Source organism: Macaca thibetana, chromosome 16, assembly GCF_024542745.1.
Source record: "Macaca thibetana thibetana isolate TM-01 chromosome 16, ASM2454274v1, whole genome shotgun sequence".
Classification (NCBI taxonomy): Eukaryota; Metazoa; Chordata; class Mammalia; order Primates; family Cercopithecidae; genus Macaca; species Macaca thibetana.
In genome coordinates this window covers 52,393,712-52,418,984 of record NC_065593.1, presented here as the reverse complement: position 1 = coordinate 52,418,984, position 25,273 = coordinate 52,393,712, and the positions used below count along the sequence as shown (strand labels likewise).

Genomic DNA, 25,273 nt, shown 5'->3' with positions numbered 1-25,273 from the left:
TAGCTGCAGTCCATTGTGAGGTAAAATGCCAGATCCTAAGAGCCACAGGTCTCTCCTGCACAAACACAGTAGTGCACAGTAGCGGCACAGCCCAACGCCCAAGCCCCTTTCGTCACTTTCTTCAAGTCTCCGCCAGCCAGGCCATTTGAGGAGCACTCCCTTGTCCTATTAAACAGCAGCTCTAGGCTTAGGGTTTCACCACTGGCATCCGTCGTTACCACCAGGAGCAGCTCTCCAGGGTGGTCCCCACCTCATCTGCACCAGTACCAGCGTCATCTGAAAACTTCCTAAAACTCAGACCTCCTGGATGGGTCTGAGGGCAGGATTTCAGCAATCTGTGGCTTAACAAACCATCCAGGTGATCTCTATCTGTGCTAAGGTTTGAGAATTTCAGGTTAGCAGTTCTCAATCAAAAATATGTGATCCCCACCACTCAGGGGCTTTTGGTTGTCACAAGGAGGGGCAGAGTGTAGCAGAGGTTCTCCTGGCACGTAATGGGTAGAAGCCAGGGAGGCTACACAATTCTTCACAGGGATTATCAAGCTAAGGACAGAGGCAGTGTAAACCTCACTAAGGCAGATTTAACATTTTCCCAGCCCCTCATCCATTACCCAGTGTCTTTTTTTGAGATGGAGTCTCGATGTCGCCAGACTGGAGTGTAGTGGTGCTATCTTGGCTCACGGCAACCTCCGCCTCCCAGGTTCAAGTGATTCTCCTACCTCAGCCTCCCAAGTAGCTGGCACTACAGACCTGCACCACCACACCCAGCTGATTCTTGTATTTTTAGTAGGGATGGGGTTTCACCATGTTGGCCAGGATGGTCTCAAATCTCTTGACCTCCTGATCCGCCTGCCTCGGCCTCACACTGGGATTACAGGTGTGAGCCACCGTGCCCAGCCCATCCAGTGTTTCCTATTCAATAATGTTCTCCTTTTCACAGTCTGGTAATACAAACAACATGCAGACACAGGCTTTCTTTCCTTTTTAATTTTTAATGACCAAAACAAAGCATCTAAAACCGCAGCTTCTGGAAGAACCACTTGTTCTTGCCTGTCTTGTATCTAGAAGGGAAAAAAAGAGAACATCAATGAGGAGAGGAATGGAAATAGTGAAACCATACTCCACCATTCACTACCAAAGCCTACTTACCTCTCTTCAAACTTGACCTTGGCCTCTCGTCGGGCCTTGCGTTTAAGAGCAGGATCTCTGAAGACATCTTTATTGACAACAGTTTTGTCCAAGGGGATATCCACAGAGTACCTGGGGACAAAGGTGGAGAGGCAGGATTAGCCCACATACTGCCAGAAGCCCCCACACAGCCCAAATCTTTGTGGGACACTAGGGAATCAGGGTCTGACTCCTTAGAAGCAACCATCAAGAGTCATATCCTGATGGCATTACCTGGAAATCCACACTTTTAACATTTATTGGATTCAAGCCAATAAAATGTAAAATGTAACATTTCATTCTCAATTTCCCACTACTACTTTACTTTTATAGCTAAGAATCATCAAATTAGGCCTTATTGTTTTATTTTTGAGACGGAGTCTCACTGTTGCCCAGGCTGGAGTGCAGTGGCACGATCTCAGCTCACTGCAAGCTCCACCTCCTGGTTTCACGCCATTCTCCTGCCTCAGCCTCCCAAGTAGCTGGGACTACAGGCGCACGACACCACGCCCGGCTAATTTTTTTATTTTTAGTAGAGACGAGGGTGTCACTGTGTTAGCCAGGACAGTCTCGATCTCCTACCTCGTGATCCGCCCGCCTCGGCCTCCCAAAGTGCTGGGATTACAGGCGTGAGCCACCGCGCCCGGCCAAATTAGGCCTTCTTGACTTTCATCATGACAGTCAGCTGACTTTCTATTTGAAACCATTCCTTATCGTTCAAGTTCTGCCAATGCAGTCACTCTCATGACAGCACAAAAACTAGCTGCCTCAACCCCACCACATCCCAGAACCCGAGAAACAGCTCTCTCTGCCCTTTTATTTTTTTGAGATGGAGCGAGCTCTGTCACCCAGGCTGGAGTGCAGTGGTGCAATCTCGGCTCATTGTAGCCTCCACCTCCCAAGCTCGAGTGATTCTCCCACCTCAGCCTCCGGAATAGCTGGGATTCCAGATGCCAGCCAGCATGCCCAGCTAATTGTTGTGTTTTTTAGTAGAGACGAGATTTCATCATGTTGGCCAGGCTGGTCTCGAACTCCTGACCTCAAGTGATCCACCTGCCTCGGCCTCCGAAAGTGCTGGGACTACAGGCATGAGCCACGGTGCCAACCAAGAGTAAATGTGCAGTACCAGCAGCAAACTTTAAGGTGCATGCTGCTAGGTTCTGGCAATTACTGTTCGGGACTTTCTCAATTCTTGCACCTCTTTTTGAAACGGACTTTTGCTCTGTCTTCAGGTTGGAGTGCAGTGGCATGATCTCGGCTCACTGCAAGCTCCACCTCCTGGGTTCACGTGTTAGCCAGCACAGTCTCTACCTCCTGACCTTGTGATCCACTCGCCTCGGCCTCACACCTCTTTTTGAGAGGGAGCTTCGCTCTCATTGCCCAGGCTGGAGTGCAATGGTGTGATCTTCGCTTACTGCAACCTCCGCCTCCCGGGTTCAAGCGATTCTCTGGCCTCAGCCTCCCCAGTAGCTGGGATTACAGGTATGTGCCACCACGGCCGGCTAATTTTGTATTTTTAGTAGAGACGGGGTTTCACCATGTTGTTCAGGCTGGTCTCAAACTCCTGATCTCAGGTGATCCATCTGCCCCGGTCTCCCAAAGTGGTGGGATTATAGCTGTGAGCCATTGTGCCCGGCCTCTCATACTTCTTTTTTTTGAGACGGAGTCTTGCTGAGTCGCCCAGGCTGGAGTGCAGTGGCCGGATCTCAGCTCACTGCAAGCTCCGCCTTCCAGGTTTACGCCATTCTCCTGCCTCCGCCTCCCAAGTAGCTGGGACTACAGGCGCCCGCCACCTCGCCTGGCTAGTTTTTTGTATTTTTTAGTACAGACAGGGTTTCATCGTGTTAGCCAGTATGGTCTTGATCTCCCGACCTCGTGGTCCGCCCGTCTCGGCCTCCTGAAGTGCTGGGATTACAGGCTGGAGCCACTGCGCCCAGCCATCGTACTTCTTAAAAAACACTTGTACTAGGCCAGGCGCGGTGGCTCACGCCTGTAATCCCAGCACTTTGGGAGGCCGAGGCGTGCGGATCATGAGGTCAGATCGAGATCATCCTGGCTAACACAGTGAAACCCCGTCTCTACTAAAAATACAACAAATTAGCCGGGCGTGGTGGTGGGCGCCTGTAGTCCCAGCTACTCGGGAGGCTGAGGCAGGAGAATGGCGTGAACCTCAGAGGCGGAGCTTGCAGTCAGCCAAGATCGCACCATTGTACTCCAGCCTGGGCGACAGAGCGAGACTCCCTCTCAAAAAAACACTTGCACTAAGATAGTGTATGTCCCCAGACTAAAGGGCCCAACAGGTAAGTGAAATTAACTGAGGGAGGCTTGCTTTCGCATATTCACAGACTTTTTGAAACCTATAGTATTTATCCTTGAGGGTGGAACAGTGGAAGACGGCAGATCAGACCTCATGGCTGTGTTTACTGTGGATGGAAAACAATCTTTACCTAACACTTAAAAGATGGATCAAAGGTAAAACTGGAAACCATGCCCACTTTATGAGTTGAAGAAGAACAATTTGGAAACGATATTCCTTGCTGGTGCTGGAATGGCTGCAAGGTTTGTCTCCTTATTCAACAGAGCCGGGAGAAGAAATTTTAAAATTCTAGTTCTTGAAATGCTCACCTTGTGGGCATTAGGTGATTGTAGTTATAAACTTTCACAAAAGACTTGATCTTTGACCTCTTGGCAATCTTCTTCTTGCCCATGGCAGCTGTCACTTTGCGGGGGTAGCGGTCAATTCCAGCCACCAGAGCATGGCTGTAGGGGCGATCTGAGGTGCCATCATCAATGTTCTAAATGAATAAGAATTACATTTGTTATTCACTGAGGGCCTATTTAGGCCCTGTGTTAGAGGTAGGGCAGTGTCAAAAAAATATTTCCTCCCTCAGGTCTCCAAAACCCACCATTATAAAGAGAAAAATCACAGAAAGTTATGCGAAATGACCAAAGAGAAACAGAACAGTGTTTATTTCCACTAGGAAGCATCTGGAACGGCTTATTAGAGGTAAGAGATTTAAAAGTAGCAATAGTTAACATTTAAGTACTTGCTATATGCCAAGCACTGCTCACAAGACTTGGTAACTATTCACTTGCTCCACTGCTAGTAAAGCGTACAGCCAAGGCTAAGACACCAGAGCCTCATTCCAGAGCCCAGTCTCAGGAGATGGGAGAGGGGAATCCAGGGGTACTCCAGTGTCCCCACAACAGCAAAACGCAGTGGCGTATGTGGCCAGAGCCTAGGGAAATTTCTCAAGAAGCTACAAAAACATGGGTAGGAGGAAAACAGTGAGGGGCTACGTGACCTTTTTTTTTTTTTTTCTGAGACGGAGTCTTGCTCTGTCGCCCAGGCTGGAGTGCAGTGGCCAGATCTCAGCTCACTACAAGCTCCACCTCCCGGGTTCACGCCATTCTCCTGCCTCAGCCTCCCGAGTAGCTGGGACTACAGGCGCCCGCCACCTCGCCCGGCTAGTTTTTTGTATTTTTTAGTAGAGACGGGGTTTCACCGTGTTAGCCAGGATGGTCTCGATCTCCTGACCTCGTGATCCGCCCGTCTCGGCCTCCCAAAGTGCTGGGATTACAGGCTTGAGCCACCGCGCCCGGCCTACGTGACCTTTCTAAAAGCGATTTCCTCCTCTACTTACAGATTCCCTGCTGCAGCACTTCAGGTAAATAACAGAACACCTCTAAACCTTAGCAACAGGAGGGAACCCCCTATAGCTGGGGATGATGGCGCGCACCTGTAATCCCAGCTATTTGGAAGGCTGAGATGGGAGAATCGCTTGAGCCCAGGAAGTCGAGGCTGCAGTGATCGCGCCACTGCACTCCAACCTGGACAGAGATCCCGTCTCAAAAAAAAAGAAAAGGAATCCCCTATGATTACTTCAAGGACTGCACATGACAATACCTGAAAGGCAGTGGGAGCGCATAGCAAGTGTGCAATAAATGTCAGCCATTATTGCTATATATTTAAAGCCTCTGGTGGAGAAGGCGTTATGCGTTAGGAGCCCAATTCAGCTCACATTTGCTTCTACTGTGCCTCTTCCTCTCTCAAAAGCTTTCCCACATTCACCCCGACCGTGCTCACTGGCTACTGCCCGAGAAGCGGGCCTTGAATTCCAAGCCTGCCTGCTCCACCGGAGCCAGCCTGGTCCCGGGATGCAAGGACGCAGAGTCCCGCGAGGCTGATACCTTCACGATGACGGCTTTGCGTCCAGAGTAGCGTCCAGCCAGGACAAGCACCACCTTCCCAGGTTTCATGAACTTGCCCATTTCTGCAGAAAGCAAGGAGAAAGGGCCACTTAAAAATCCATAAAGCCAAAGACGCCCAGAGCCGACTCCTGCCAGCAAGCCCAGGTCTTGGGCCGGAACTTCAGACTGTGTTCACTGTCGCCTTGGTCCAGGCCGCCCGCGGGCCCTGCTCGCAGGACAGAATCGGATACGTAGCCGCCAGAGACCTAAGGAAGGAACGCACCCGGCGCCCCCCGGACCCTCGACCCCCAAGCCGCGGATGGCGGCGGATTGAAAGAGTCAACCCAACCTTCCACTCACCGGCAGCAACCACTCAGGCCTACAGCAAAAAGGAAAGAAGAACACTTCCGCTAACCTTTCACCCCGGGGAGGAATGACCTCACTTCCTGTCCCTCGCTTCAGGCTTTGACACGCTACTTGTGTGGTGCTGAGTCTCGAGTTGCGGGCGGAAGAAGCTCATAAGGGGAACGCAGGGCCCGGCAGCTCATGTATTTGAATCAAGCTTTATTAGCAGCTCCAGCAGTAGACAAGAACAAAGGAGAGCCGTCCAGGCGGACTGAAGAGCTGGGAGAGCGTGTGCGCTTTGCGTTCTCTGGACTCAGCAGCTAGGCTTTGTTGTAGTTCCTTTCTCTGGCACTAGGAGGGGGACACAATCTGAAATTTACTTTTTCTCTTGGGAGACACAGGGAAAAAAATAGGGCATTTATTGGTGCCTGTCGGGGGCACGGTTAGCTAAAGAGGGAGGGACAAATATCAGACAAGGGTGGCTGGTCCGATGGTAGTGTATTATCAGAACTTATCAACGTTAGGGTCACTAAAGTTGGTATACAACCCTCCACTGCTAAATTTGGTTTAAAAAAAAACAAGAAGGATATATACCCCCAACAGTTACAGTCTAGTGGTGTCACTGACATTACCAACTAGAATAAGCATGAGGGAGGTAGAGGAGGAGGATGGCAGCTGCTTACCCTGTGCCAGGCCAGGTTAATCTATTTATGCACATCATCCGATTGGGTCATCATAACACTAAGAGATAGGTACTATTATTATCTCCATTCTAGAGTCGAGGAAACTGGCTTAGAGAGATTTGCCCAGTCTATAGTGGGTAAGCAGTGGAGCTGGGGCTCAGCCTCAAGCAATTCAACTCCTGAGCCCATACTGTTTACCATGTCACCCCTGAGCACCGATTCTCTCTCAGGCAAGATGTGAGCACTTTATATAAGCCAGCAGCCTGTTTAATCTGCACAACTCTGCATCTTAGGCATTCTCCTCCCATTTAAACATGAGGAAATTGCAATTCAGAGAGGATAAATTGCCTGTCTGAGGTTAATCCTATTCAGTGGCATAGACAGGATTCAAATCTAGGTCTGAATCTAGGTCTAGTTGGCTCTCAAACTGAATTATACTTCCCATCACTCACCAGAAGAGTGTTTTCAGATGGTACCTTATGTGCTTTCCGAGTTTAAGGGAAAGAGAAACTATCTCACAGTTTTTGCTTATCTGAACCTATAGGATTTGTCTTGGGCAAGACGTGGGAACAATCAGGATTTCATCAGTTCTCTTTTGAAGCTCTCCAGTGATACAATTTTCCCTGTATCCCTCAGGATCCCATTGCAATGGCTTTTGTTTTGTTTTGTTTTTTTGAGAGACTGGGTCTCGCTCTGTCCTCCAGGCTGAAGTGTGTAGCACAATCATGGCTCACTGCAGCCTCAACTCCTGGGCTCATGATCCTCCCACCTCAGCCTCCTGAGTAGCTAGGACTTCAGGTGTGGGCCACCATGACCATGTAATTAAAAAAAACAATAACAAAGAACTTTTTCTTGTTTTGGTAGAGATGGGGACTCACTATATATATATATATATTTTTTTTTTTTTGAGAGGGAGTCTGGCTCTGTCGCTCAGGCTGGAGTGCAGTGGCCGGATCTTGGCTGACTGCAAGCTCCGCCTCCCGGGTTTACGCCATTCTCCTGCCTCAGCCTCCCGAGTAGCTGGGACTACAGGCGCCCGCCACCTCACCCGGCTAGTTTTTTTTTGTATTTTTTAGTAGAGATGGGGTTTCACTGTGTTAGCCAGGATGGTCTTGATCTCCTGACCTCGTGATCCGCCCGTCTCGGCCTCCCAAAGTGCTGGGATTACAGGCTTGAGCCACCGCGCCCGGCCGGGACTCACTATATTGCCCAGGCTGGTCTCAAAAACTTGTGGGATCAAGTGATCCTCCTACCTGAGCCTCCCAAAGTGTTGGGATCACAGGCAAAGGCACTGTGCCCGGCCCCATTCCAATTTTTTTTTTTTTTTTTTTCTTCAGACGGAGTCTCACTTTGTCACCCAGGCTGGAGTGCAGTGGCACGATCTCAGCTCACTGCAACCTCCACCTCCCAGGTTCAAGCGATTCTCCTGCCTCAGCCTCCTAAGTAGCTGGAACTATAGGCTCCCACCACCACACCCAGCTAATTTTTATATATTTTGTAGAGATGGGGTTTCACCATGTTGGCCAGGCTGGTCTTGAACTCCTGGCCTCAAGTGATCCGCTTGCGTCAAACTCCCAAAGTGCTGGGATTACAGGCATGAACCACCACGCCTGGCCTCCAGTAGTTTTTAAAATGTCTTTTTCTTATATATTTCATTTTTTAAAGAGATGAGGTCTTGCTATGTTGCCGGGCTTGAATGCAGTGGCTATTGACAAGTGTGATGTAACTTCAAACTCCTAGCCTCAAGCGATCCTCCCATTTCAGCTTGCCAAGTAGCTGGGACTAAGCCACCTTACCCTCCAAATCAAATTAGTAACTAAATCCTCTAAATTTTGTCTTGTCTTTTATTTTTGAGATGCAGTCTCACTTTGTCGCCCAGGCTGGAGTGCAGTGGCATGATCTTGGCTCACTGCAACATCAGCCTCCTGAGCTCCAGCAATTCTCCTGCCTCAGCCTCCCAAGTAACTGGGACTACAGGCACATGCCACCATGCCCAGCAATTTTGTATCGGCTAATTTTGCATCTTTAGTAGAGATGGGGTTTCACCATGTTGGCCAGGCTGGTCTCGAACTCCTGACTACCCACCTTGGCCTCCCAAAGTGCTGGGATTACAGGTGTGAGCCACCGTGCCCAGTCGGGATGCTTATTATTATATTACTATTATTATTATTTTTGAGACAGAGTCTCCCGCTTGCTCCCAGGCTGGAGTGCAGTGGCGCGATCTCGGCTCACTGCAACTTCGCCTCCCAGGTTCACACCATTCTCCTGCCTCAGCTTCCCAAGTAGCTGGGACTACAGGCGCCTGCCACCACGCCCGAGTAATTTTTTGTATTTTTTAGTAGAGACAGGGTTTCATGGTGTTACCCAGGATGGTCTCCATCTGCTGACCTCGTGATCCGCCCACCTCGACCTCCCAAAGTGTTGGGATTACAGGCGTAAGCCACCGTGCCCGGCCCCCGGGATGCTTATTAAGTGTCTCCAACCTTAGAGATGGTAATTCTGGTCTGGAGTGGAGCCATATGATCTATAGATCTTATTTTGAGCAACAGCTTTTTTTTTTTTTTTTTTTTATTGACGGAGTCTCGCTTTGTCGCCCAGGCTGGAGTGCAGTGGCCGGATCTCAGCTCACTGCAAGCTCCGCCTCCCGGGTTTACGCCATTCTCCTGCCTCAGCCTCCCGAGTAGCTGGGACTACAGGCGCCCACCACCTCGCCCGGCTAGTTTTTTGTATTTTTAGTAGAGACGGGGTTTCACCATATTAGCCAGGATGGTCTCGATCTCCTGACCTCATGATCCGCCCGTCTCGGCCTCCCAAAGTGCTGGGATTACAGGCTTGAGCCACCGCGCCCGGCCGAGCAACAGCTTTAAATAACTTTTTCTTGAGAAGTCCTTCACTTTTCTTGAAATCCATTGTTGGCTTATTCAATAGTGTGAACTTTCACTCCTTTCCTTCCTTGCCACCTTTCCTGCAGCATAAATTCCTGACTCCCCCACCCTTCATACCCCCTGGGCTGTTCCTTGTGTCTTTTTCTTCCTCTCCAAGTAGCCAGGCAAAATCCTATTCAAATTCTATCCATCCTTCAAGGTTATTCCAGAATTCTCCCAGGCAGAATTAATCTCTCCTTTCTCTGGGCTCTCTCAGCAATGCAATCTGTACTTACCTTTATTACAGAACATAATTTTAGTTTGGATATGAGTGGTTCTCATCTCAGTGTGCTTCCCAGAGCAGCAGCATCACCATTACCTAGGAACTTGTTAGAAACCAAATTCTCATGCCCCACCCCAAAACAACTGAATAAAAAACTCTGGGGATGGGACCCAGCAATTTTTATATATATATATTTTGAGATGGAGTCTCGCTCTCACCCAGGCTGGAGCACAGTGGCACAATCTCGGCTCACTGCAAGCTCTGCCTCCTGGGTTCACGCCATTCTCCTGCCTCAGCCTCCCGAGTAGCTGGGACCACAGGCGCCCGCCACCATGCCCGGCTAATTTTTTGTATTTTTAGTAGAGATGGGGTTTCACTGTGTTAGCCAGGATGGTCTCGATCTCCTGACCTCGTGATCCGCCCACCTCGGCCTCCCAAAGTGCTGGGATTACAGGCGTGAGCCACCGCGCCCGGCCTAGCAATTTATATTTTAATAATTTTTCCAAATCTCCAATTGGTATGGTATCTCCTTTGCTCGATTGTGTTTGTTGAGGGCACGGGGTAGGTTTACTTACCTGTTTCTTTAGCATCTAGCCTGGGCAGGCAGTTGCTAAGTGATCAATAGTGAATGAATGATTGGAGAGCACCTTAAACAGCTTTAACAATACTTCGCAGATCATACTTGTACAACACACCCTACACTTCCCCTGCATACACATCCATGGCTCTTTACCCTTCCATTCTTGCGTATCCTTGGATATGGGTGGACTGGCCTGTCTCTCCTCCCTTGTCCTGTCTCACCCTAAACCAAGGACAGAGCTCTGTTCCCAGTAATGACAGATGATATCAGAACTTAGCAGATATCTGACTGCAGGGATGCTGATGGAATTGTTGGAATTGTCTCAGTTGATACACACATTTAGGTTTCAAGAACTTGGACATCAAAGTCATGGCTGCCTGCCTGTCTCCCTGCAGTATAGTCCTTTCGGAGCTGAAATTTCTGGCAATTGTGTGGAAAATACCTTCTCCTGCCCATAGTGAGGGTAGGAATGAAGGTGGCGGATAAAGGAGAAAGAGGAACCAAAATCTAGAAACATGATACAATGAAGTAACAAGATAGACTATGGGCTTTGGATTCAGGAAACTTGACTCCAAATCTCAGGAATTCCATCATCATGTAAATGGGGACAGAATATTTAACCTCTCTGCAGTTCAGTTTCCTCAGCTGTAAAGTAAGGATAATACTGTCCCACCTTGTAAGTAGTGAGAATTAAATTAGAATGAGACAAATGAAAATGCTTCCTGTAATGCTAGCATAAGGCCTTAATACAAGTTTTGTTTTTGTATTTGAAAAAGGCAATACTGGGGTGATCGCTGGGCTATGCCATATGGCTATACCAGTTACCACCCACCCTAACTGATATCCAGACAAGTGGATTTAAAAGTGCCAATCCTGGCCAGGTGCGGTGGCTCACACCTATAATCCCAGCACTTTGGGAGGCCAAGGTAGGTGGATCACCTGAGATCCGGAGTTCAAGACCAGACTGACAAATGTGGTGAAACCCCATCTCTATTAAAAATACAAAAGTTTGGGCCAGGCACGGTGGCTCATGCCTGTAATCGCAGTACTTTGGGAGGCTGAGGCGGGTGGATCACGAGGTCAGGGGTTCAAGACCAGCCTGACCAACATGGTGAAACCCCATCTCTACTAAAAATACAAAAATTAGCTGGGCGTGGTGGCGGGTGCCTGCAATCCCAGCTACTCAGGAGGCTGAGGCAGGAGAATTGCTTGAACCCGGGAGGCGGAGGTTGCAGTGAGCTGAGACTGCGCCATCGCACTCCAGCCTGGGGGACAGTGTGAGACTCCGTCTCAAAAAAACAAAACAAAAAACAAAAAACAAAAATTAGTCGGGCATGGTGGTGTGCGCCTGTAATCCCAGCTACTCAGAAGGCTGAGGGAGGAGAATTGCTTGAACTCAGGAGGCAGAGGTTGCAGTAAGCTGAGATCGCGCCATTGCACTCCAGCCTGGACAACAGAGCGAGGCTCTGTCTCAAAAAAAAACCAAAACAAAAACAAAAACAGTGCCAATTCCAAAAGCAGCATGTGTGACATCTGTTGTGGGGAGGGACTATGGGCGTGGGCAGGAGGGGATGGTCATGCCAAGGGGACTTTTTAGTGAACTTTTTCAGGCAAAAAACCCCTACTACCACCACCAAAGGTGAGATGATCCATCGCAGAGGATAGAGGATATAGGCAGCTTTTAAAAAAAATATTGATCTGGATCAGATGGGCTGATAAGGCCCAAACACTTACAAACCAAAGCTGCAGGTCTCTAAGGTCTTCAGAGAAGCTACAGGAAATACTACGATTTCATTAGCATCCACATAGGTATCATTTTCCACAACATTTTACAATTCTCTTGTTTCACAGGGAAGGTGTACTAATTATAATGAAGTATCAATAATGTATCTTAAATAAGTAACATGTTGCTGGAAAAAATTTAAGTTAAAATGCACTACATAATAGTGCAGAAACAAAGTGCAGGTGGCAATTTTAAGACATGAAAACAATGCTGAATTAGTAGTGTCTGGAGTGATCCATTTTGCCCATCTTTGGCCAGTCCTAGAGCAGCACTCACCACAAGCTGCATGACAAATGTGAACTAATGAGGCTAAAATACTGAAGACCAAATAGAACCACTCTAGAGTCTATTTCACAATGAGATACTCCTCCCCCTGTTCTGGAAACAGTGATCTGCTGTAGTTCCTATCCTCCTGTGGCACCTATCTCCGCTGCAGTACCTATAACCAGATGTCCTCCATCATCCAGCCTCCAGGACAAGTGGTGCCCAGTGAGTCACAACCTGAGGAACAGCTGCTGGTTACCGATTTGTATTCCTGTACATACTCGACTTGGGTAGCCAGGATTTTCTCATTTGTCTTGAATATATTTACTTCTAAAGACTGTGTTAGTCTTGTTGGGAGGTGAGCAGAGGAATGTTTACTTGCTAAAGAACATAATAACGAACACGGTTCTCACCCCTCATAAACAGAAAGCCCATTGTCTGTGCCGTGAGGACTACCTTGTCAGGAAGATTTTACTTCTTACCTCTACAAGAAAAAAGGCTCGTATTAAAATCAACCTGTGGTCACCACCCTTAGAAATGTTGTTTCAGATATTCCTATTCCTAGTCTTAGAGGCAGAAATGGAATATACAGTCTCCTCTGACCTTGGGGTCAGGAAGAAAAGGAAATCTATTCATAAAAGGAACTTAAAAGGCCGGGCGCGATGGCTCAAGCCTGTAATCCCAGCACTTTGGGAGGCCGAGGCGGGCGGATCACAAGGTCAGGAGATCGAGACCACAGTGAAACCCCGTCTCTACTAAAAATACAAAAAATTAGCCGGGCGCGGTGGCGGGCGCCTGTAGTCCTAGCTACTCAGGAGGCTGAGGCAGGAGAATGGCGTGAACCCAGGAGGCGGAGCTTGCAGTGAGCCGAGATCGCGCCACTGCACTCCAGCCTGGGCAACAGCGTGAGACTCCGTCTCAAAAAAAAAAAAAAAAAAAAGGAACTTAAATTCTGGCCTTGGCCTCTCAAACCTGCTTCAAGTGAAAGAAGATAGCTCAACTAACAGGGGCCTCAAGTTGAATGTCTTCTTTTTTTTGAGATGGAGTCTCCCTGTGTTGCCCAGACAGAGTGTAGTGGCATAATCTCGGCTCACTGCAACCCCCACCTCCTGGGCTCAAGCGACTCTCCGGTCTTAGCCTCCTGAGTAGCTGGGATTACAGGCGTGAGCCACCACGCCCGGTCTGGTAGAACCTTCTTACCAAGAGGGTCTCTCCAGCACATCTTTCCGAGATGCTAAGTTGGTGGGGAAAACAGACTTTGCACTCATTTGGCCAACTGCCTGAGCAGGGTCTGGCAAAAAAGCCTTTAACCCCACCTTTGATTCCTTGCTCCTATGCTGGAAGACTAACACATCTATCTCTACTGAGCAAGGAGCTTGTCTGGGGTTAGGGCACTCTTATCAAAAGGCATCTTTGATGTTTTTGAGCTGGCGCACAGCCAGATCTACAGGGAGGCTAAACTTGAGGCTGCTGAGGCGACTGAGCAGGTTGAGGGCGCTCTCAAAGCCTGTGTGTGCCATGTAGCTCCAGGGCTGGTAGTGAGGCTCGATGAGTGACCCAGACTTGCAGATGAGGTTCACCCAGGACACCAGACGCTGCTCATTCAGTGCCATGCACACCAAGGCCTTCAATTCTGAGTCTGCACTGCGCTTAAAAGGGTCGTGCTCTGTCAGCACCATGTGGATGGCTGTCAGCAGGCTCTGTTTGGGGGTCACAACAGTGCCTCCCGTAACAGGAAGGGCAAAGGACTGGGAGAGCTTCCGGGCTGGGGATTCCACATAAGCACGGCCGTTCTTAGCATGGTAGTACTTTACAAAGAGCTCCCAGGGGTGCATGGCCTCAGGGGCCGAGGAGAAGGCTGGCAGCAAACAAGCAATAGGAGCCATAACAAGACTCATCCCTGGGGAGGAGGCATACAGTCCATGGGCCAGCAGGTCCCTTACAGCCACCGTCAGCTCCTTCCGCACAGCCATAGTCAGCTCATCCTTGCCTCCCAGAGAGAGGTCCTGGAGGTTGGCAGAGGTGATGACATGGTCGTGTGGCTGCTGCCTCAAGGCTAGCTGCTTCACTCTGTCCACTGACACCTCCAGCCTCTTTAGCAAGGGAGAGTAGTCTCGGTCAGCCTGGCCCCTCTGCCACAGGGTTGGAGGGATCTGGCCTGTGGCACAACCAAATTGGCTAACAGCAAAGATCTGGAGCACTGCCAGTGCTCGCCTCATCAGGTGCAGCCCTGTCTCCCGGACTTTCTTCACATCCTCCGCCTTTGCTGCTTAGAAAAGACAATGGTTCATTAGTGAGAGGCCATGATGGCACGGAGCTACATTCAACAAATCTCAGGCTGAGATCAGTCTGAGCCACATGCTGGGTCTCACATGAAGGCAAGAGCCACCCAGGATGTAGCTGGGCCTCCTTTTTTTGGTTAATAATAACTGTATTGAGATATAATTCACATACCATATGATTCACCCATTTAAGGTGTTTAATTCAGTGGTTTTTAGTATATTCAGAATTGTATAACTGTCACTGCAATCGATTTTAGAATATTTCATCCTCCCCAAAAGCAATTCCATACCATCAGCATTTCTCATTTCCCTCTTCTCCTCAGCATACCCAAGCCCTAGGCAACCACTCATCTACTTTCTGTCTCTAGAGATTTGCCTGTTCTGGAAATTACACTTACTTCTGCTGTCTCCTGGAGGCGGTCTGCTGCTGCCTGTTCTGCTGCAGCCATTTCCTGTCTTCCCACGGGCCTTGCACTCACAGTGTCCACCACCTGTCTGCAAGGGGCTTCCCACTTCATCTGGAATCAGAAATTATAGGAGAGACACTTATTTAGCTCTTTATGGCAGATCTTTAAAGGAAAAATAATACTTAACGGTGCCTATTACAAACAAGAATTTCACAAAATCTTGTCCTATTTAATTGTGTAAAATGAGGACTGGCATACAGTAGTTGGCTCAATAAATATTTGCTAAGTGAATGAACCATGAATCATTTTATGGATGAGAAGAGTAAGACTAAAGAGGTTAGTAACATGCTCAACGACATAAAACCAATGAGTAGGAGAGTGGAGCTTTTAACTATCTGATTCTGAAACCCATGCTCTTTCTACGCTGCCAATGCTGTTTCCCCTACTAAGCCATCAAGCCTCTTAAACAGTACATCAAGAATTGGCACCTTTTGGCCGGGCGTGGTGGCTCATGCCTGTAGTCCCGGTACTTTGGGAGGCTGAGGTGGGCGGATCACTTGAGGTCGGGAGTACGAGACCAGCCTGGCCAACAGTCTCTACTCTCTTTAGTAGAGACTGAAACCCCGTCTCTACTAAAAATACAAAAATTAGCCAGGCGTGGTGGCGGGAGCCTGTAATCCAAGCTACTCGGGAGACTGAGGTGGGAGAATCGCTTGAATCTGGGAGGCGGAGGTTGCTGTGAGCCAAGATTGCGCTGGAGGTTGCTGTGAGCCAAGATTGCGCCACTGCACTCCAGCCAGGGGAACAGAGCGAAATGTTGTCTCCAAAAAAAAAAAAAACCCAGAATTGGCACCTTTTTACTAGTACTCAGAATATAATTATTATGACATCTAACCTTGGATGAAGTTGATGAACATCTCGAGGTCTCGGATCTGAGTTTTTAGTTGCTCAACCAACTGTTCTTTGACTCGGGCTGGGTTGACGATCTGAGCCACTGCTGCATCTACGCGCTGACGAAGCTCTTCAGTGGACAGGGAACTGATGTCCTCATTCAGATTCATGTCCAGTTTCTTTATTAACTCATCTATGATCACCTATCAAGATCACAGGCAATGAGCACACCCTTTGGAAATTTTTAGGGAGAGGGTTAGGGAGGAGAATCTAAATATGTCTTCTGTCCTTAAATGGAAGTAAAAAAACAGACCTCTAAATTTGTGAAAGAAAATGACTTAACTACTGATTGATCAAGGTGAGGACACAGACTCTCTACTTTTAAAGTAAAAAGAACCCTTAGTTCTCTGATAAAAATGGATCCTCCCACTCACAGTAAATTTCTACCAGGCTAGTCAGATTTCACTCAGAAGAACAACAGTATGAAAAATCCAAAGTGGCTGATGATCCAACAAGCCTTATACTTAGTTGCTCTAAAGGCTTCATTCAAGGAGAATATACACTGATTTTTAAGAGACAGGGTCTTGCTCAGTCACCCACGCTAGGGTCCAGTAATGTGATCATAGCTCATTGTAACCTCAAACTCCTGCGCTCAAGCAATCCTTCTGCCTTGGTCTCCCCCATAGGTGGGACTATAGACACACGCTACCACCTGGTTAATCTTTCAATTTTTCGTAGAGACGGGGTCTTGTTATGTTGCCCAGGCTGGCCTCAAATTTCTGGCCTCAAGAGATCCTCCCACCTCAGCCTCCCAAAGTGCTGGGATTATAGGCATGAGCCACCGCACCCAGCCGATTTTTCTTACTTTTATTCATTTATTTATTTTGAGATGGAGTCTCGCTCTGTCACCCAGGCTACAGTGCAGTGGTGCAATCTCGGCTCACTGCCAGCTCCACATCCCGGGTTCACGCCATTCTCCTGCCTCAGCCTCCCGAGTAGCTGGGACTATAGGCGCCCGCCACTACTCCCAGCTAATTTTTTGTATTTTAAGTAGAGACGGGGATTCACCATGTTGGCCAGGATGGTCTTGATGTCCTGACCTTGTGATATGCCCGCCTCGGCCTCCCAAAGTGCTGGGATTACAGGCGTAAGCCACTGTGCCTGGCCAATTTTTCTTAATTTCTAATCCTTCTTATCCCTTCTTGCCCTACTGTAGGCAACTAAAGAAAAATCTCTATAAAATATCAAGGTGCAAAATACCCTAGTGACATTATTAGGAACAATTTAAAATTCTGATAATAGGTTGGGTGCAGTGGCTCACACCTGTAATCCCAGCACTTTGGGAGGCCAAAGCGGGTGGATCATTTGAGGTCAGGAGCTCAAGACCATCCTGGCCAACATGGTGAAATCCCATCTCTACTAAAAATACAAAAGTTAGCCGCCTATGGTGGCAGGTGCCTATAATCTGAGCTACTCGGGAGGCTGAGGCAGGAGAATCGTTTGAACCCTGGAGGCGGAGGTTGCAGTAAGCCAAGATCATGCCACTATACTACATCCTAGGTGACAAACTGAGACTTTGTCTCAAAAAAAAAAAAAAAAATCTGACAACATAAACTCCGGACCAGCCAGAAAAACAGCCACAGCACAGGGGTAGAGGAACATGCAGGGGAGGTTATAACTGTATCTCCACCAGCAGATTTACCTGTCTACCCAGGTCTTACATAAATAAATACAGTATTAAAACCAGTCTGGATTCCTGGCATGTTTATCAAAAGGTGGTCAGTAGTAGGAGAAAGCTAGATTACGGCCAGGCATGGTGGCTCATGCCTGTAATCCCAGCACTTTGGGAGGCCAAGGCGGGCGGATCACCTGAGGTTGGGAGTTCGAGACCATCCTGACCAACATGGAGAAATCCTGTCTCTACTAAAATTACAAAATTAGCCCAGCATGGTGGCGCATGCCTATAATCCCAGCTACTTGGGAGGCTGAGGCAGGAGAATTGCTTGAACCTGGGAGGCGGAGGTTGTGGTGAGCTGAGATGGCGCCATTGCAATCCAGCCTGGGCAACAAGAGCGAAACTCCATCTCAAAAAAAAAACCAAAAGAAAAAACCCACAAAACAAAAAAGCTAGATTACATTGTATAATGGGCCCAAGTAGAATTTTTTAAGTGATCAAATGAAATTATTGTCATATTCTTATTTCTTTTTTTGAGACAGAGTCTTGCTCTGTCGCCTGGGCTGGAATGCAGTGGCCGGATCTCAGCTCACTGCAAGCTCCGCCTCCCGGGTTTACACCATTCTCCTGCCTCAGCCTCTGGAGTAGCTGGGACTACAGGCGCCCACCACCTCGCCCGGCTAGTTTTTTGTATTTTTAGTAGAGACGGGGTTTCACCGTGTTAGCCAGGATGGTCTCGATCTCCTGACCTCGTGATCCACCCGTCTCGGCCTCCCAAAGTGCTGGGATTACAGGCTTGAGCCACCGCGCCCGGCCATATTCTTATTTCTATTATTAATTACAACCACCAAAAAGAAAGAGCTCAATTATTACATTACAAAACTTTGGAACCTGTGTTTTCCATGTATGAGCAAAGAATGGTTCCTAATAGTAGTAAAATTTCCCTTTGATTTGGGCCAGCAGAGGGATTCTCAGTAAGGCCAAAGGAGAACTGAGCTGAGAGATGATGCCCTGTGAATGCCGGAAGGGACAAGTTAACCTTGGGCAGTGGTGGAGGTGCCTCTGGGGTCTGCTCACCCGCTGTCTTTCCAACACCACAGACTGTGGCAGCGAGTCGTAACTGCCCTCTTGATAGGCAAACGTTTCCAGGTCATCTAGCTGGGTCTTGAGCTGCAGTATCAGTTCTTTCTGCTTCTCCCTTTGGGTTTCCAGACGCTCTTGTTTTTCCTGCTCACTCTAAGGCAAGAAAACAATTGGGTCTATTATGCAGGAAAAGGAAAACTCAGGGCACATTAACAATCTGCTCGAGCCAGTCATAACCAATAAAATATAAGATGTTTCCAATAACCCAAATGAAATACACAATTCATATGATAGATTCAAAAGTAAGAATAATTATTTCATCCTAGGCAATTTGTTAAATGGGTGTTTTCTTTAAGAAACTATCTGTCCCTCATTGGAAACAGGATATGAATACAATGAGGCTTTTTGTTAAGACTGCCTTTTTTCCCTCCAAAGGTCTAGTTAGGGTAGAGACAACCTATCTCAGCTAAGATACCCTTCTAGGAATTAAGACATGCCATGCTCCACAGCCAGTTACCATAACACAACTCCTGATTACTCTGTGCAGCCAAATTTTGCAAAAGAATCTGGGGTAAGGGTGTGGAGAGAGGCTTTAAAACTCATAACCAGCTTTCCTAAGGTTCACCAAAGTCCCTTTGATGTACGATAGACCACTTCTGCAAAATCAAAAGAATCAAATGCACCAGGAGTGGTGTCTCACGCCTGTAATCGCAGCACTTTGGGAGGCCAAGGCAAAAGGATCACTTGAGCCCAGGAGTTCAAGACCACCCTGGGCAACATAGTGAGACTTCATCTCCACAAAAAAAATTTTTAAAAATTAGCTGGGCATGGTGGTGCATGCCAATAGTCCCAGCTACTTGAGTGACTGAGGTGGGAGGATTGTTTAAGCCCAAGAGGTCAAGGCTTCGCAAGACCCTGTCTCGAAGAAAAAAAAAATTAGCCAGGCGTGGTGGCATGGTGGTCCCAGTCACACAAGAGGCTGGGACAAGATGATCGCTTGAGTCTAGGAGGTTGAGGCTGCAGTGAGCTTTGTTTTCACCACTACACTCCAGCCTGGGCAATAGGGTGAGACTCTGTCTCAAAAAAACAAAAACAAAAACAAAAGAGTAAAAGGCAAGTGCCTAAGGCAATGAAAAAAATCCAAAAGCCACATAATGGGGATGGGAAGGTAACAATGTTGTTCAAAAAAAGTATCTGTAAGTTTCGCTGACTAGTGACTCCTTATTTTAACTGTTGGCCACCAGTAGTTTCTGTATTTCAATTAATAAAAATGCTTCAGGGTAGTAAAGTCTTGTCAACTTATTCTCAAACACTGATTCTTCCTTGTCTTTCTTGAGTCTCAAAAACAAAAAGCAAAACTAGCAAATCATTTGTAGGGGTAAGGCTGAGTCTTAAATTAGAAGTCTACAGGGTATTACATTTAACCTTAAAATGGTACTTACCAAGCCCTCAAGAAGTAAGTAATGAGAGAGAAGAAATGAAAAAAAAAAAAAAAAAAAAAAGAAAACACCAAATTAACTTTTTAAGTATTTAAAATGCAATCCTCTTGCTTTAGCTTCGCTCAACATGAAAGCAAGCCTTTTCTCAGGACAGTCTCTGTGATCCTTTCAGAGTACAGCTGCATATTGTTAGAACCCTGTCCCCCTTCCCCATTTGGTGAAGGCCTAGTTCTCCTTTAAGAGGTTTCCCGATTTCCCCAGGCGTAACTAAACGTTTCCTCTAGAGTTTGTACACACTTCTAGTCTAGCTCATATCATATTATTTGTTTAGGATTCCATCTCTTCTAGTCTATGAACTCCTCAAGGACAAAAGTTTTGACTTTGAACCACAAATGCCAGGCACAGTGTCTGGCACAAGATAAGCTTTCAACATGCATTTGTTGTATGTCACCGAACTGAATTAAGGAAAGTATGGCCGAACGCAGTGGCTCATGCCTGTAATCCCAGCACTTTGGGAGGCCAAAGCAGGCAGATCACCTGAGGTCAGGAGTTCGAGACCAGCCTGGCCAACATGGTGAAATCCCGTCTCTACAAAAACTAGCCCAGTGTGGTGGCACGTGCCTGTAATCCCAGCTATTTGGGAGGCTGAGGCAGGAGAATGGCTTGAACCTGGGGGGCGGAGGTTGGAAGGAGCCGAGACCATGCCATTGCACTTCAGCCTGGGTGTCACAGCAAGACTCTGTGTCCAAAAATAAAAAAAAAAATTAAAGAAAAGAATGACAAATTCCAAATAACGACCTCTGAGTGGAGAAAGTTGTCTAACCAGCCCAAGGAGAAAGAACTAGGGAAAAGTCTTTGTTTTTGTTCTCACTGTTTCCCAACTTTATGATGTCAGGGAAGAAAGAAATCAGCCATAAATTCTAATTACATTTTCATGACCAAGTCTGTTGAACTCTGTCACTTGCCATGGTAGCTACAGTATGCTATTTGCTGGAGTGTGGGCAAACAAGAGAGAACAATGAGCTCTGGTGCAAGGCAGGAAATAACATACATCATTTCCAGTATGAAGTAAGATAAGAGAAAATATTGGTTTAAAATATCTGGGGTCAAGGTGGGTGGATCACTTGAGGTCAGGAGTTCGAGACCAGCCTGGCCAACATGGCAAAACCCTGTCTCTACACAAAATACAAAATTTTGCTAGGGATAGTGGCACATGCCTGCAGTCCCAGCTACTAGGGAGGCTGAGGCAGGAGAATAGCTTGAACCTACGAGGTAGAGGTTGTAGTGAACTGAGATGTGCTGCTGTACTCCAGCCTGGGTGACAGAGTCAGACTCTGTCTTAAAAAAAAAAAAAAAATTGGGGGGCCAGGTGTAGTGGCCAGCCTGGGCAACATAGGGAGATCCCCATCTCTACAAAAAAAATTTTTTTTTTTAATTAGCCAGTCATGGTAGTGTGCGCCTGTGGTCCCAGCTATTTGGGAGGCTGAGCTGGGAGGATGGATTGAGCCCAGGAGGTGGAGGATGCAGTGAGCTGTGATCATGCTGCTGCATACCAGCCTAGGCAAAAGAGTGGAAAATAAAAATCTAGGGCCAGGCGCAGCAGCTCATGCCTGTAATCCCAGCACTTCGGGAGGCCAAGTCAGACAGATTATGAGGTCAGGAGTTCGAGGCCAGGAGTTCGAGACCAGCCTGGCCAACATGGCAAAACCCTGTCTCTACTAAAAATACAAAAATTAACCAGGCGTGGTGATGGGTGCCTGTAGTCCCAGCTACTTGGGAGGCTGAGGCAGGAGAATCACTTGAACCCAGGAGGTGGAGGTTGCAGTGAGCCAAGATGGTGCCACTGCACTCCAGCCTGGGTGACAGAGTAAGACTCTGTCTCAAGGAAAAAAAAAATTTGGCTGGGTACAGTGGCTCATGCCTGTAATCCAGCACTTTGGGTGGCCAAGGTGGGTGGCTTGCTTGAGCCCAGGAGTTCAAGACCAGCCTGGGCAATATGGCAAAACCCCATCTCTACAAAAAAATATAAAAAACTAGCGGAGCATGGTGGTGCTCACCTGTGGTCCCAGTTACTCGAGAGGCTGAGGTGGGATGATCTATTGAGCCTGGGAGTCAAGGCTGCAGTGAGCCCTGATCATGCCAGTGCACTCTAGCCTGGGCAACAGAGTGAGACCCTGTCTCAAAAAAAAAAAAAAAAAAAAGAGAGAAAAAAAGGTAAGTGGTAAGAAGTAAATCATTCAGTTCAATGATATCTCCTACTCTGGTCCTACCTGTTCACCTGTCAATGTAAACATACAAGATTACAACTTGTAGGTGAATTAAACACTACTTTTTTTTTTTTTTTTAGGTGGTACAATGTTTGTTTTTCTTTTTGAGACACAGTCTTGCTCTGTCACTTAGGCTGGAGCATAGTGGTATGATCATAGCTCACAGCAGCCTCCAACTCCTGGGCTCAAGTGATCCTCCTCCAGCCTTTGCCTCCCCAAGTGTTGGGATTACAGTCATGAGCCACTGCACACGGTCTACCTTTTATTTTTTATTTTATTTTATTTTTTTTTGAGACAAGAGTTTCACTCTTATTGCCCAGGCTGGAGTGCAATGGCGCAATCTTGGCTCATGGCAACCTCTGCCTCCCAGGTTCAAGCCATTCTCCTGCCTCTGCCTCCCCAGTAGCTGGGATTACAGAAATGCGCCATCACATCTGGCTAATCTTTTTTTTTTTTTTTTTTGTATTTTTAGTAGAGACGGAGTTTCATCATGTTGGTCAGGCTGGTCTCGAACTCCTGACCTAAGGTGATCTGCCCGCCTCAGCCTCCCAAAGTGCTGGGATTACAGGCGTGAGCCACCACGCCCAGCTAGTTTTTAATTTTTATGAGTATATAATATGTGTATATATTTATGGGGTACATGAGATATTGCTACAGGCATGCAATGTGTCATAATCACATCATGGAAAATGGGGTTGGCCTACTGTTCCTGAAGGTGAAAATGAACAGAGTTTCTTATCACGTAGAACCTTTGGTGCTGTCCACTCCTTTCTAGCCCTTAAATCTGGCAGTTTGAGGTGGGTGCTTCTTGCGTAAGGAATTGTAGGTACCTGGTCTCCGACACACATACTCACCAACCGAGAAGGGTGGAACAGTAAACACAGGATTGCACTGGAAACAGTTCAGATTAAAATAAACAGATCATTATCTGCTCGATAAATCTGCTTGGCTAAAACCAATGTAAGTAGGAAGAAAGCCACAAGTAGATTGTAGTTTGAAGAATAAAAAGGTGAAAAGGGACGGGGCATGGTGGCACACGTCTATAATCCCAGCACTTTGGTAGGCCAAGGAAGGCAGATCGTTTGAGCTCAGGAGTTCAAGACCAGCCTGGGCAACGTGGTGAAACCCTGTCTTAACAAAAAATTAAATTAACTGGGTGTGGTGGCACACACCTGTAGTACCAGATACTGGGCGGGCTGAGGCAGAAGGATTGCTTGAGCCCAGGAGGCAGAGGTTGCAGTAAGCCGAAATTGCGCCACTGCACTCTGGCCTAGGTGACAGAGTGAGATCCTGTCTCAAAAATAAACAAACAAATAAATAAAGTGAAAAGGCAGTGTACCTCAATACTTCCAATAAAGTCAGCACTTTGTGCACTTCCAGAGATGCAAAGCTTGTAAGGAAACGTTTACCTGGTGTCTTTTTTTTTTTGAGACGGAGTCTCGCTCTGTCGCCCAGGCTGGAGTGCAGTGGCCGGATCTCAGCTCACTGCAAGCTCCGCCTCCCGGGTTTACGCCATTCTCCTGCCTCAGCCTCCCAAGTAGCTGGGACTACAGGCGCTCGCCAACTCACCTGGCTAGTTTTTTGTATTTTTTAGTAGAGACAGGGTTTCACCGTGTTAGCCAGGATGGTCTCGATCTCCTGACCTCGTGATCCACCCGTCTCAGCCTCCCAAAGTGCTGGGATTACAGGCTTGAGCCACCGCGCCCGGCCTACCTGGTGTCTTATACATAGTTTCACTACTTCTGGGGTAGGCACACTGAATCGATCTTGTCAGTTACCAGAGGACCTCATTCAGAATACCTAATGATTCAGCAGGATGGAGGAAGAGTTTAAACATTTCAACATTATAGCCTGCACGATAACGCACGCCTGTAGTCCTGAGACTGAGGTGGGAGGATGGCTTGAGACCAGGAGTTCGAGACCAGCCTGGGCAACATACCAAGACTCCCCCCGTGTCTTAAAAAATTCCAACATAAGGAAATTTATATAATCAAGAGTTGTGTTTATTTCAGTTACTAAGAGACCCTGCTGTTAACCCAAACTCCCACCCAGAGAAGTGTAAAGACTGCCTAGATTTCAGGAAAGCAGGGACAGGGAGTTAACCTAAATTTCCATGGATTCGAACTCACTGTCCTTTCCTTTGCCAATTTTCCCAATCCCCAGAGTCGGGGTCCTCTAGCAGTATAAGTGTTCAAGACTTAGATATGCGAGGTAAAGGTGAGTGGGCGCAGCACTGCTCTTGGCTGCTCTGCTACCCTCTCAACGACTCACTTCGCTCACCGCTCCTCTACCTCTCACGTCATCACGCACCGGCATCTCTCCACATCTTTCGTGCACACCGCTCACCCTCAGTTTCCCAGGCCTCTGTCCTCTTGCCCTTCAGCCGGCCCCGCACTCCAGTCTCCTGGTCTCCGACACACGTACTCACCAACCGAGTCGGGGAGGCTTCTCCCCTCATGCACCATCATCCGGGTCTGGATTGCCACCCACACGACCCCCCTATTCCCATATCCCTCGCGGCCCGGCTCCGACCACTCACCTGGTCCTCGCCCCGCAACCGTGGCCGGTCTCCTGGCAGCCCATCGCCCTCATCGCTGGCGGGGTCGCCAGGCCCTTCGTAACCTAGGACGTGAGGGCAGCCGCGGAAGGCGAAGTCTTCGAGCTCACGCAGAAGGCGCTGCTGCTCCGCCGGCGCCCCGCGCACCACCTGTCGCAGGCGGAACTGCACCTGCGCGAAGTGTGAGGACAGCGCCAGCAGCGCCGAGTCCAGCCGCCGCCGCTCTGCCCGCAGCCGCCGCAGCGTCCGGCCCGGCGAATCCGGCGGGGAGCCCGGGACCGCGCCAGGCTCCTCGGCCGCCGTCTCTTCGAAAAACGCAGTTGCTCCAGGCCCGGCCTCCGCCACCGCCCCCACCGGGGCCCAGCGCACCGCCTCACACGGTGGCAGCGGCTCCTCTTCCTCCTCCTCTTCGTTTTTCGCTTTTGGCCCAACAGCCGCCACCACCGTTACCGGCTCTGCAGCCGCTTCGACAGCCGCCATCTTCCCGGAAACCCCGCAGCACGTCAGCCGCG

General features: G+C 48.3%; 3 protein-coding genes across 8 annotated transcripts in view; 1 reads left to right on the top strand and 2 right to left on the bottom strand.

Annotated features, from left to right (window-relative positions):
• AARSD1 (alanyl-tRNA synthetase domain containing 1) overlaps positions 1–25,273 on the top strand; it is a 76,170-nt gene that overhangs the window by 22,021 nt on the left and 28,876 nt on the right. The window lies entirely within an intron of this gene.
• The window catches only part of RPL27 (ribosomal protein L27), a 67,626-nt gene continuing 43,333 nt past the window's right edge, over positions 981–25,273 (bottom strand). For all 5 annotated transcript variants that reach the window (XM_050762973.1, XM_050762977.1, XM_050762978.1 and 2 more), the window contains exons 2-6: positions 5,719–5,739; positions 5,359–5,441; positions 3,793–3,962; positions 1,150–1,260; positions 981–1,061 (exon numbers count right to left, since the gene is read on the bottom strand). In XM_050762973.1, coding sequence (XP_050618930.1) covers positions 1,013–1,061; positions 1,150–1,260; positions 3,793–3,962; positions 5,359–5,439 — 411 coding nt within the window. In that variant the 5' untranslated portion in view covers positions 5,440–5,441; positions 5,719–5,739 and the 3' untranslated portion in view covers positions 981–1,012. The remainder of the gene's footprint in view (positions 1,062–1,149; positions 1,261–3,792; positions 3,963–5,358; positions 5,442–5,718; positions 5,740–25,273) is intronic.
• Positions 13,103–25,250, bottom strand: RUNDC1 (RUN domain containing 1). 2 transcript variants are annotated; one of them, XM_050762663.1, is made up of 5 exons: positions 24,744–25,250; positions 18,493–18,651; positions 15,745–15,943; positions 14,841–14,960; positions 13,103–14,429 (listed from the first exon to the last, which is right to left on the bottom strand). In XM_050762663.1, the coding sequence occupies exons 1-5, from the start codon at positions 25,239–25,241 to the stop codon at positions 13,561–13,563; spliced, it is 1,845 nt and encodes a 614-aa protein (XP_050618620.1). In that variant the 5' UTR covers positions 25,242–25,250; the 3' UTR covers positions 13,103–13,560. The 2 variants fall into 2 exon arrangements, with proteins under 2 accessions (XP_050618620.1, XP_050618621.1); XM_050762664.1 differs by having other exon boundaries at positions 13,103–14,426.